The sequence below is a fragment of the Chelonia mydas genome, chromosome 3 (genome assembly GCF_015237465.2).
Source record: "Chelonia mydas isolate rCheMyd1 chromosome 3, rCheMyd1.pri.v2, whole genome shotgun sequence".
Lineage (NCBI taxonomy): Eukaryota > Metazoa > Chordata > Testudines > Cheloniidae > Chelonia > Chelonia mydas.
In genome coordinates this window covers 126,737,510-126,749,532 of record NC_057851.1, presented here as the reverse complement: position 1 = coordinate 126,749,532, position 12,023 = coordinate 126,737,510, and the positions used below count along the sequence as shown (strand labels likewise).

At 43.5% G+C, this 12,023-nt stretch overlaps 1 protein-coding gene across 1 annotated transcript in view; it reads right to left on the bottom strand.

Moving 5' to 3' along the window:
• NUP133 (nucleoporin 133) overlaps positions 1 to 9,048 on the bottom strand; it is a 62,894-nt gene extending 53,846 nt beyond the window's left edge. Inside the window, 4 exon segments of the mRNA XM_037895233.2 lie at positions 1,150 to 1,257; positions 4,286 to 4,389; positions 6,027 to 6,145; positions 8,732 to 9,048. Of these exon segments, the coding sequence (XP_037751161.1) occupies positions 1,150 to 1,257; positions 4,286 to 4,389; positions 6,027 to 6,145; positions 8,732 to 8,904 (504 nt within the window). The 5' untranslated portion in view covers positions 8,905 to 9,048.
• Between the last annotated feature and the right edge of the window lie 2,975 nt (positions 9,049 to 12,023).

Sequence of the window (12,023 nt, the reverse complement as noted above, 5' to 3'; positions counted from 1 at the left end):
TCTGATCCTCACTGAAAAGCTCTGGGTGCACTGAATGAATGCTGTGTACAACCTGAAACTGAAAACTGGCCACTATCTCATGTTCTTTGTGAACGGTAGTTACACATAATATCGTACACAATAGTGCAATATTGTGTATACCTAGTTGATCCTGGGTTCTCATCCCCGCACAGTACAAGAGGTATTTAGCAAAGCAGCAGGCCCAGACAGGCAGATCACCTATTTCTTCCAGTGTTGGATGGCATTCATAATGAAACTTAGGCAAAAAAACAGTTTTCATTTGCAGTCAGTCCACACACCCAGAATTAAAACACAGATGATGCATAACTTTTTCAGGAAGCACTATGTTCAAATTTCACTTATCTGGACTAAACTTTCAGGTGTCCCACTGCTGAATGATGCTATTTTCCCTAGTCCGATTTTTTTTTTTAAAATGAATTAATCCTTTAAGAACTGCAATATAAAAAGTTTCTAATTACTACATTTAATTACCAAAAAAGTGAGTGAGTGGGACTTGACAGCAGAGCTGCAGAGAGATCCCTACATGGCCATTGACACCAGATCTCTACAGACACAAGGAGCAGGGAAGGCTGTCATCCTGGTGGAGCAAAGCAGAGACCACCCGGCACTCCCAGCTGGTGAGTGAGAGTCCATGACAGCAGTGCTACAGAGGGCTCCCTGCACTGCTACATAAGTCATTCAGCAGTGAGGTGGCCACGCCCGCAGCCAGGGACGACTCCTCTTCCTTACAGTCCTGGACAGAGATCTCCGCTCTGCCCTTCCAAGACTGCAGCCTCCCCCTGCACCTTGTGTGCAGGTATCAGGTGTCACCAGCCCAGAGAGCTCTCTGCAGCTCCACGGCCACAGACTGACCCACTCACTCCCATGACAGCAGGGCTGCAGAGGACTCCCTCCAGGGCCACAGGGCTGGTGACACCAAATCCCTGTAGGCATGCTGACAGTTACCGACCAATGGTTTCTTCATCAATTTGAGTGCATTAACAGAAATCGATGTTTACTGACAGTTATCGATTAAAACTGAATCCCGCCAAACCTAATTATAACACAGAGAATGCAGTTTCGAAAAGAATGAGTGACAAAGAAGATGATAGTCATAGATGTTTTATTTTAATTTGTTAAGTTGCTTACCTGTAGAGAAGGTACTTCACTTGAAGTACTGAGGCAGGATATAGCTGCTAAGCTAGAACTCCATTGGAAATCACTGGATGGCAACTGTAGTTCCTTGCATACAGATAACTATAACGAGGAATAAAGAGACACTATCATAAACATGCCTCAGACAAAGTCATTTGTATATCCATTTTACAAATTCTACTAAATCGTCATTCTGACAGTAGATACTAAGGTAAAAGCAAACAATTAAATTGCTCAAATTACATGAAACTACAGCAAAGAGTTTTAGAGACGATTATCAGAGGACAGTCACATTTGTGTCAAATAAATACCCAGGCATGCTTCACTCACATCTTAATGACAAATACAGGAACTCTAGATTCCAGTCTTCTGTCAACCAGACAGCAACTTGTGTCTGCCAACAAGCAGGCAATTATTTCACTGAACTTATTTCTTTATTTAAATGTCTTAAATGTGATTTACAATGCCAATCATTTTTCAGATGATGCTCCCTCACCACTGAGAGAAATTCTTCAGGAGGTGAAGGCTGGAGAAGATACAACAGCCCCAGCTTGGCAGTGGTATTAGGCTTCTCAGAAAACCCATTGTTAAACAACATAAATTCACCCCACCTTTACCCCTTATCAAGGTTCCTTCCCCACTCTGAACTCTAGGGTACAGATGAACGCTAGGGTACAGATGTGGGGACCTGCATGAAAGACCTCCTAAGATTATTCTTACCAGCTTAGGTTAAAAATTCCCCAAGGTACAAACTTTGCCTTGTCCTTGAACAGTATGCTGCCACCACCAAGCGTTTTAAACAAAGAACATGGAAAGAGCCCATTTGGAGACGTCTTCCCCCCAAATATCCCCCCCAAGCGCTACACCCCCTTTCCTGGGGAAGGCTTGATAATAATCCTCACCAATTGGTACAGCTGAACACAGACCCAAATGCTTAGATCTTAAGAACAATGAAAAATCAATCAGGTTCTTAAAAGAAGAATTTTAATTAAAGAAAAGGTAAAAGAATCACCTCTGTAAAATCAGGATGGTAAATACCTTACAGGGTAATCAGATTCAAAACACAGAGAATCCCTCTAGGCAAAACCTTAAGTTACAAAAAGACACAAAAACAGGAATATACATTCCCTCCAACACAGCTTATTTTACCAGCCATTAAACAAAAGAAAATCTAACGCATTTTCTAGCTAGATTACTTACTAACTTAACAGGAGTTGGAAGGCTGCATTCCTGATCTGTGCCCGGCAAAAGCATCACAGACCAAACCCTTTGTCCCCCCCTCCAGATCTGAAAGTATCTTGTCCCCTCATTGTTCATTTTGGTCAGGTGCCAGCAAGGTTACCTTAGCTTCTTAACCCTTTACAGGTGAAAGGGTTTTGCCTCTGGCCAGGAGGGATTTTACAGCACTGTATACAGAAAGGTGGTTACCCTTCCCTTTATATTTATGACACCCCCAATTAAAGAAAAACATACAACTAACAACTTGTGCCAAGCATCGGGTTCATCTGCATGTATGTCATTACAATGTCCCCAACCCTTCATTTTCTCTGGAATCTTTTAGATTGAAAGCTCTAAAGCACAGACTATATCACTATCTGCTTCTACAGCACCCAGCATAGTGGAGCCCTAATCCTGATTGGCACCTGGTTGGGTGCTACTGGAATAAAAATTGTAAATAATAGAACTACTACTTATTTTGCACTAATATGGGTGTACCAATCAGAACAATACTGTTAATGTATGAAGCACTTTCTTTTAAAAAATGTAAGCTCTAAATTTTGAACCAATTTTCTGCTTTCAAACTATCTTAAGTTCTAACATTAGGTCCCCATATGGAGTGTCACAGATGTCATTTTTAGCAAGATTGCCACAGCCAGCTGATAGCTCAAATATGTATTTACACATTATTTTCAAAAACAATTCACAAATTATACAGGGTAAGAGTGCTTCTCAACACAACAACGGACAAAGCAGGTTTCTTTGAAGCCTTTTAGCCAGAACACTTGCTATACATTTTCAGATACAAGATGGTAAAATCATCCAAAGAAATGTGCTGGAGAAAATCAAGACTATTGAATAGGGAAGGCAACTGTATCGGTACAATCAGCACAGCTGCACCTGTCACTCTGGTATTGTAGACATTGTACTGTGGGAGTTGTACAAGGAATACACACTGCATTTGACTGAGGAGGAGAGACATATTCCCTATCAGCAAGAGAGACTGGAAACAACTACAGGCTCCTACAGATGTTAATTGCTATGCACCGAAGTGTTTTTCGCTTAAGTGTTTCTTGGTGCATAGGTAAAACTATGTTCTTGACAAAAAGAAATTAATCAAAACATCCACTCACAATACAAGAGGCTTATAAAAATTCATTTTTCATGGCACATGTTGAAGAGCAGGCACAGGATTATCAAAACCAATCTTAATATATTAGTTAATTTCTAAAAACGTTATTTAAATCACTTGAGTGCATCTGCTTTGAGAGATACCTATTAAATAAAAAAAAAAACAATACAATATTAAGGTTTCAGAGTAGCAGCCGTGTTAGACTGTATTCGCAAAAAGAAAAGGAGGACTTGTGGCACCTTAAGAGACTAACCAATTTATCTGAGCATAAGCTTTCGTGAGCTATAGCTCACTTCATCGGATGCATAAAGTGGAAAATGCAGTGAGGATTTTTTATACACACAGACCATGAAAAAATGGGTGTTTTTCACTTCAAAAGGTTCTCTCTCCCCCCACTCCACTCTCCTGCTGGTAATAGCTTATCTAAAGTGATCACACTCCTTACAATGTGTATGATAATCAAGGTGGGCCATTTCCAGCACAAATCCAGGGTTTAACAAGAACGTCTGAGGAACGGGGGAGGAAAAAACAAGGGGAAATAGGGAAATATTAAGGTTGCACAGAGAGAAAATACAAGAGTTAAGTTCTAACAGCAAGCTTTCACCTTTCTTATGCAGTTGCTACCACGGATTCGTACAAACCCATTCATCTTTTTCTTGTGAGTTAGGGTCTCAGGTCCTCGACTATCCCTTGGGTCAAACTACACAATTGAAAGACTTGCTCAGTTAGCATAACACATACACACCCACTTTTTCATCGTCAGTTTAACAGCCCATTTACCTTAGCAACTGGTGATTGACCAATCTTCCAAATAATCAGCCTCTCTTTGTACACTAGCCAGGCCCATCCACTTTCATCCACCTGCACGCTTAACAGGTCATCAGCTACATCCAAAAAGACCATATAAAATTTCATGAAGTAATACGACTTCTAAAACTCTGTAGAACAGTCTTTAAACTATCAAATCTTCATTTTGGTAGGAAAGGAGGAAACTTTTTTCTAATAGATCCAATGCCACATGAAAAATTCTATGTCCTTTAGCTAATTAAATGCAAGACACTCATTTACCAAATATTGTTTAAAATACATTTCAATGTAACATACATTTCTCTCACAAAAGTTGAAAGTCACTCCAAGAAAATGACCCATTTACATTTTATTTACATCTTATTAGATAAGAATTGAGAACAGCAGAATCACTGAGAAAACTACTTAAAGTTATTGCAGATATAATATAAACCTAAAACAGTGAACCATTATAAAAAAGAAACAACAATGTACAGAAAAATCTCTGAAGAGAGATTCTTGGTTTCAAGGCAAAGCCCATTTTCCTGGGTTTTTGGAGAATGATAAGAAGATAATAATGAGTACCTTTTTCTATTTATCTGCTGGTTTTATGCCATTATGTGGGGTTGGATTATATCAAGCTGATGTATCTGTGTTTTAACAGTTTGCATTACGTGTTCTTAAAGAACTATTAAAGCACCTAAAGTTTGAGATAGGTACAAAATAAATGAAAGCGATAAAAAAGACAGACATATACACAACTTGATTTCTTTATTCAATCCTTTGGATTTGACACAGACAATCCCCTTTTAGACACTATTTTAGGCGTTTTTAACATGCCTCTAACTGTATTATCTAGGTGCCAAATTCAAAATTGGGACTCATTAACTTTGTTGATAAAAGATCCAGCTCCTTTATCATTCCTAGATTCAGCTATTTATATTTGGAAAGGATTTTTTTATATTAGTTCAGCCTTTATTATTGAGGGAAGACTTTTTCATAAAGTTTTGCATTGCGCTCTCAAAACAGACAAGTTTTAGCTCATTCTAATCATTCCCAGTAGTGTGGTTCCCAAGTCTTGAATTTTAGAAGCCACTCGCATTTGTTATTGTTTTGAAGGTAAAGAATCTGGATCAATGGATACAGTCCAATTACGTATACAAATACAGTACTGTGCACACATGCTATGCACCTATACAGCACGACTGATGGCATCAACCAACAAGTGCAAAACAAGAAACAATTAAGGCTGGTTGTCCTTTTTTAACTCAGGACGTTGTACATGACTATTACAAGTGGCCTAAACATCTCTTGAGCTTACCTAAGACTGTGAATGATAACATTTAAACACAGTTGAATGTATAGAGCAGCAACCTTAACTTTGAAGGTACTTGTTTTGCTTGGCCTGAATGATACTCTCCAATATTACAAATAAAACAAAAATATAATGAAATAGTTCTGCTTTTCACAAGAAGTTTGTTACTGAATTGATATCCAGATGACTGACATTTGAAAGAAAGTAGTTGTGTTGTTCTGGTCATAAACAATTACAGTTTTACATGTTTTGAAGCTTACAAATGCTCAAACAAGTGACTTACTGCATGCAATTAAAAAGAGGTGCTATCTTCTCCTCCTCCTTGCTCAAAAATCAACTATTTAAAAGTATAAAGAGATTACCATTTTTCCTTTATCTGATCCAATTCCCATGTGGAGAAAAGAAAAATGCAACCCTTACCATCAGCCATTCTTAGGGCCTCCATAACCTTAACAGGGAGAGAGGATCCAAAACTCTTAACATCATAGTTGATAGTCTCACTGGCTGAAGGATGTTGTATGACCCTTGTGGGTGTTGCTCTAAAAAAAAAAAAAAAAAAAAAACCAACGCACCAGCTGTGATTAATTTTCTACTATGTCTCCTGCAATTTTAATATATAATATTTATTTCATTTTTAATTGTTTAAAAGATAGATTTGATTAAATGGCCAGGTTTGTGAAAAAGAGGCACAAATGCATATCTTTGGGAACACTCAAGTCAAGTCCGTATATTAGGTTTCCCTTGTTGTATTAATTTAGATGGAATAAATGGACCAAAGGTATTAGCATAACCCAGTCACAATCCAACAATAAACAGTGTTAAACAAAGGCTATGTCTACACTACTTTTACTACTACACTACACAGCTTTCAGCGACATGGCTGTGTCGCTACGGCTGTGCCGCTAAAAGTCATGCAGTGTAGCCGCTGTTTGTCGGCTCTCCTGTTGACAACGTGCTGTTCACAATGGCGCTTGTCACAGCAAAACTTTCAGCTGGAAAGAGTTTTAGGAGGAAAAAAAACTTTGTTTGTGAGTCTCTTATATGGTATTAAAGATGGTAATATATGTCCTGTTGGGTAAAAGAGAAGAAGTTGGTTGGTATGAGCTGCAGCTGTTGCTGCTGTAAAAAATTTCAAACTCCTTTTGGGAAAATGAAAATAAGTTAGTTGAGATGGGCTGGAACTGCTGTTATTCCTGCTGCTGTTAAAGTCAGATCCCATTTTATCTGCAATGGTGTCAGGGATATAGCTGGAGCTGGTAGGGGGTAGCAATATCACCTGGATCGCTCCCTCTGACCCCATCTGGTCAGGACATCCCTCAGGATTAGGACAAAGGCGGCCTGGGGTCCCAGGAGACAGTGATGGTGAAGCTCACTCCAGCAGCCTCAGTCTGATCTTTGCTCTGCATTCCCCCCCGCCCCCAAAGTCTCTCTCGTTTAAGGACCCAAAAAGGGAGTGAGGATGGAATAGCCCATACTCTCATTATTTTGTCCATCAATTAGGCTTAATATCTGACACACCAATTTTGGTACATTAATTTCCAGCTCCACATCATCTGTTTTCAACAGATTATGTCAATGAAGACTCTTTGGTTTAGACAAATCTAGTTTCTCTGTCTGGTTTTCTTGCATCTATTCCCAGCAACATTTGTTATTATAGGTTATTGTGACATCTTATGAACTTGCACTTTTTACCGTAAAACTCAAAATGATGGTAAATTTGTAGGCCTAATTATCACAGCTCCTTCCAGGAAGTTGTTGGGTTGCTATTAGATTCCTTTCTACTCTAATTCAGTTCTTTACAAATTTTCCCTGCTTCTCAGCAGGGTGCACTTTCCTTGCCAACAAGCAGGAAAACACTGCAATAGCATCTTTCAATCAGAAAGACTGACTATCTCTGTAACCCAAACCTGAAACCAAGGTCAGAAAGTGAGAATGGGCTGCCATGCTAAACAGGCTGAAAGTTCAGTCTAGCAATTCCCCAGGGCTGAAAATGTCATCTGAGCAACACCTGTCAGTCTCAAGAGCAAATAACTACTTTTGAGACTGAATTCTGAAGGGTCATATAACTGTTCTGGATTTATAACACTTCTGACCTATGTGGGATAGGGAACAATAATTTTTTTTGGACAGTGATTTTTTTTAAATCCATGGAAACTTTGAGAACCAGAGGCCCAAAAACTAAAAAGGTACAACTGACAATCATTCTAGACATAAAATGAATGGAAATAATCATATGCTGAGCTTCAGTTCATGTGATTTTCAGGGTTACTACCAGCAGCCACAAAATTACTCAAGACCTAACAAAGACCTGTGCCCCATAATCTTAGAAATGTCAAAAAGAAAATGAACAGTATAATGAGTATAAAGGAAATACTGTTTGTTTATCTGAATTATGGCAGCATTAGGAGCCTCAGTCGTGGACAGGAGCTCACTGTGCTAGCTGCTGTATGAACACAGAAGAAAAAAAAAATCTTTGCCCCAAAGTGCTTACAATCAAAGTGGGCAGACATCCTGCTTACATCGCCGACTTTAGGAATGGACTGTCCTCTGCACAATACCACAAAGAAATTGGGTAATGCACAAACCCCTGGGTGATCAAGCAGATTACTTGAACCACAGTTTAGGTCCCTACACTCATAAAATAAACTCATAAAAGAGCACTGCAATATTAAAGCACACTTACAGAATGAGAAAGAGAACCGAAACGTAGATGACCACATCAAAATTACACTGGATTTATAAATCCCATCTCGCCCACCTACCCACTGGGGCATTTCAGTTGTGAACGGGGACCCCCACTGCAGACTGTTAATTTAAACAGCACCAATTAAATTTCTAGCCCTTCGCAATGGAGGGATGATTTGACGCAGGGACGGCTTCCCGAGCCGGCAGGCAGCTCAGTGCCTCTGGCCACGGCTCTCCGAGACAGCAGCCCCGCGCAGTTACACCGGACAGCGCGGACCTGCCACGAGCCGGGTCACTCTCACTCCCGGCTGAACTGGGCAGCGCAGGGGGACAGGGACGGCTGCTCCGGGGGCACAAGCCGCGGCCCCCCAGTACCCCTAAGCCCCGCTCTGGAGATCTAAGGCCCAGCCCAGAACCCACCGCCCCCGCCGGGAACTCACCGCGCCGACAGGGAGCCGCTCCGCCTCCCCACCGGGGAGAACAGCCCCGGGGAGCCGGCCGCCGCCAGGGTCTTCCTGCCGCCCGGCCGGGGAACGGAGACTGCGGCGGCCCCGAGTGTCCTGCGGGCCGGTCCGCCCGGGGTGCGCGGGGAGCCGGGGGCAGCAGGGAACATGGTAGGAGGCGCAGGGAGAGAGTTGGCGCGAGCTCGGCAGCGCCTGGGTACCAACTGCCGGTGCCGGGCCTCGCGCGCGCCGCCAACGAACGCGAGCCACACGCTCAGCTCCGAGCGTCGCAACTGCCGACGTCACGCTCCCGGCCCCGCTGCCCGAGAGAGGGAGGAGTCAGCTGGGGCCCGGGCGCGCGCGCCTCCGGCAGCAGGCCGGGGGGGAGTGGAAAGGCGGCCGCGCTGAGGTAATACCTCGCGCTGCTGGGAGGCCGGGCTGGGGCGCGGGCGGCGGGGCAGCACCGACTCCGAGCACCACGCGCCCGAGGCGGTGCCGTGTGTGAAGCGCTGCCCCCAGAGCCGGGACCCACGCTTGGCCGGGCTGTCGCTAGCCGGTGAAGCGCCGTTGGCACAAACAGGGGTCCCCAGTGCTCGCTACTCAGCCGCCTCTGTCAGCGTCCGGGCCGAGCGCTGCAGGGGGGGGCGGATTGCAGAGCCTCCCGCACCAGGCGGGGGCAGTGGCGGTGCCTCCAGAGCTGGGTGATCCCCCAACGAGCTAGAGGAACTGAATTCTCGCGGGGGAAGCCCCCACGCGCCCTGTCCTGTGGCTGCCAACCCTCCAGGATTGTCCTGGAGTCTCCAGGAATTAAAGATTATGTCATCCGATGAAACCTCCGGGAATACGTCCAACCAAAGTTGGCAACTGTACCTGAGGTGCAGCCAGCTCCAACTGTTGGACGGTCTGAGCGGGAAGGAGCGTTCTGTGTCCACGGGCCAGCAGGCGTGCTGACTGGGCTGGGGGGGTGGAACTGTGCTCCATGCCTTGGCGGTTTTCCCCTCAGACTCGCTCAGCCCATCAGCATCCTCGTCTGGGCTTGGATTAAACCTTGGGTCAGGCAGCGTCAGATTTAGGGGCAGGTGACCGCCTGGGGGTTGCCGGGCTCAGGGTGCTGTTTTTGTTAGCAGCAAAAGGGAAAATAGCATGTTTGAAGTAACATGTTTCAGGTATTGAATATGTGGGTTCATTTTTCATTAACCTCCTAGAATGTTTTGGACCTTCGTAGAATCTCATGGAACCTTCCAGACTTTCTGAGAACTGCATTTACAGAGCTTAGTGTGCAAACTTATCGTCTTATATGACAGGGATAAATCATGAATGCAAATAATGTATCAAACTCATGAAATGGGCTACAAATGCAATTAAAAAAAAGGTATTCAAAAGTTTAACAAATGGCAGGGGTGGGGAGAACCAAAGATGTTCCTTTCCTGGGGCACCATTTGGTCTAGGGCCAGCCCTGGTGTCAGGCGTGAGGTTTGCCCAACCCCCTTTCATTCCAAGTGAATAGAAAGAAGGCAGAGATTTCCCTACACCCCTTCTGAATTTCCCCATCATCCACCCAGTGATCAACTGGTTGCATGCAGTGTTGCCTATTTAGTCTGTTGGAAATTTGACTTAAAATTGAAACATTAATACAGACTTTAAAAGCATATATACTGAAAAAGCATAGTAGGTTTGAAAAGTATGAACAAAGATTAGCTTCTCACCCAGCTGTGTTTTTTATGACAATGTTGACACATTCATTTTGGTGATGTTGGCCAACCTAATAATTTCAAGTTATGATTTGTAAGCAAGATCCGAATGAGCCTTCCCCTGACAGCCAGCAATGAGCCGGGAAGTGGCGGGGAAAGGCTTCAGGACCAGACTGTATTTACATGCACACCTACTCTGCCTAGGTATCTAGCAGACAGAGCTGTGTTGCCCAAGTGATCAATTTTGGCCAGTGTTGAGTTACAAATCACTGTCATATTGAATGCAAGAGTAATTGTTATCCTTATTGTATGAGTAAAGGGCAGCAGAACTGTACTAAGCTTGTCCTGATTGAGCGGGGGGTCATACTCAGTGCTTAATTTGTGCCAGTGTATGCCAGGGCTGGCCCCAGCACATTTAGGCTTGGCAGTTTATAGCCCTGGGACATCTGGGCTTGCCACATCAGCTATGAAAGTAAAAAACTTGCTTGAGCCCTGGCACCTCTTTCATTACAAATTAAGCATTGGTCACTCTCAACTGAACTGCACTAGCTAATCAGGGGGCTTGGATGCCAGATCCCGGTGGAGAGAGAGGATGGGCTCTGCCTAGAGAGTCACAGGCACTGTTTGACCTGCCCTCTCCCCTGTTTAAAGATGAACTGATTAGGCTCCATAGAGTGTCTTTGATTTTTTAAGTAACCGTAGAACTGAAATCACCGATAATCAGGTCTAAGTGCTTAGACCTGCTGTGGGATAGTGTTTCTGTGGAAGAAACAGCCCAGCCTGCACTAGCAGTGAGGTTCCCCCACTGAGACCTGGGTGGAATCTCAAGAGACTGACTTGCAGATGTCACACTGGCAGGTGGCATCAGAAGATGACAGCACAGGATCATCAGCAACAGAGCAGTGGAGTGAACGGTTGCACAACAAACAATAGTGGCCAGAGTGAGCGGCTGGAGTGAGTGGTGAGCAGCTGGAGGCACAAGCTAGGTGCGTTCTCCTCCAGACCCCAGGGTGAGAGGTGAACTCGCGTGAAAGCACCTCTGAACTCTGGGTCTCCACTGACCAAGGACAACAACTCTGAGTGGGATGCAGTGGAGGGAGAAGGGAGGGGCACGTTAAAGTAACGCTTGTGTGTTGGATTATGTTTTAGTGATTTTGCACCAGAATGCTTGATTTGTGACTGGGAAACATATAAATATACATATCCTAGTAGGACAACATTTTTAAATGCATTATTTGCCAAGGTCATTTTCTCACATCATCACTATTTCAAGAGGTCATTATCTTGGAGAGTTTCTGTACTAAATATTTATTACAATATTATAATTAATTTTTACATAAGAATAGCCATACTGGGTCTATCTATGCCCAGTATCCTGTCTTTTGACCGTGGCCTGTTGGCTGTTCTGTTCAAAAAGAATAAACAGAACAGGCAATCATGGAGTGATCCATCCCCTGTTGTCCACTCCCAGCTTCTGGCGAACAGAGGCTAGGGCCACTCTTTATTGCATCCCTGCCCATCCTGGCTAATAGCCCTTGATGGACCTATTCTCCATGAACTTACCTAGTTCTTTTTTTAACCCTGTTATAGTTTTGAAC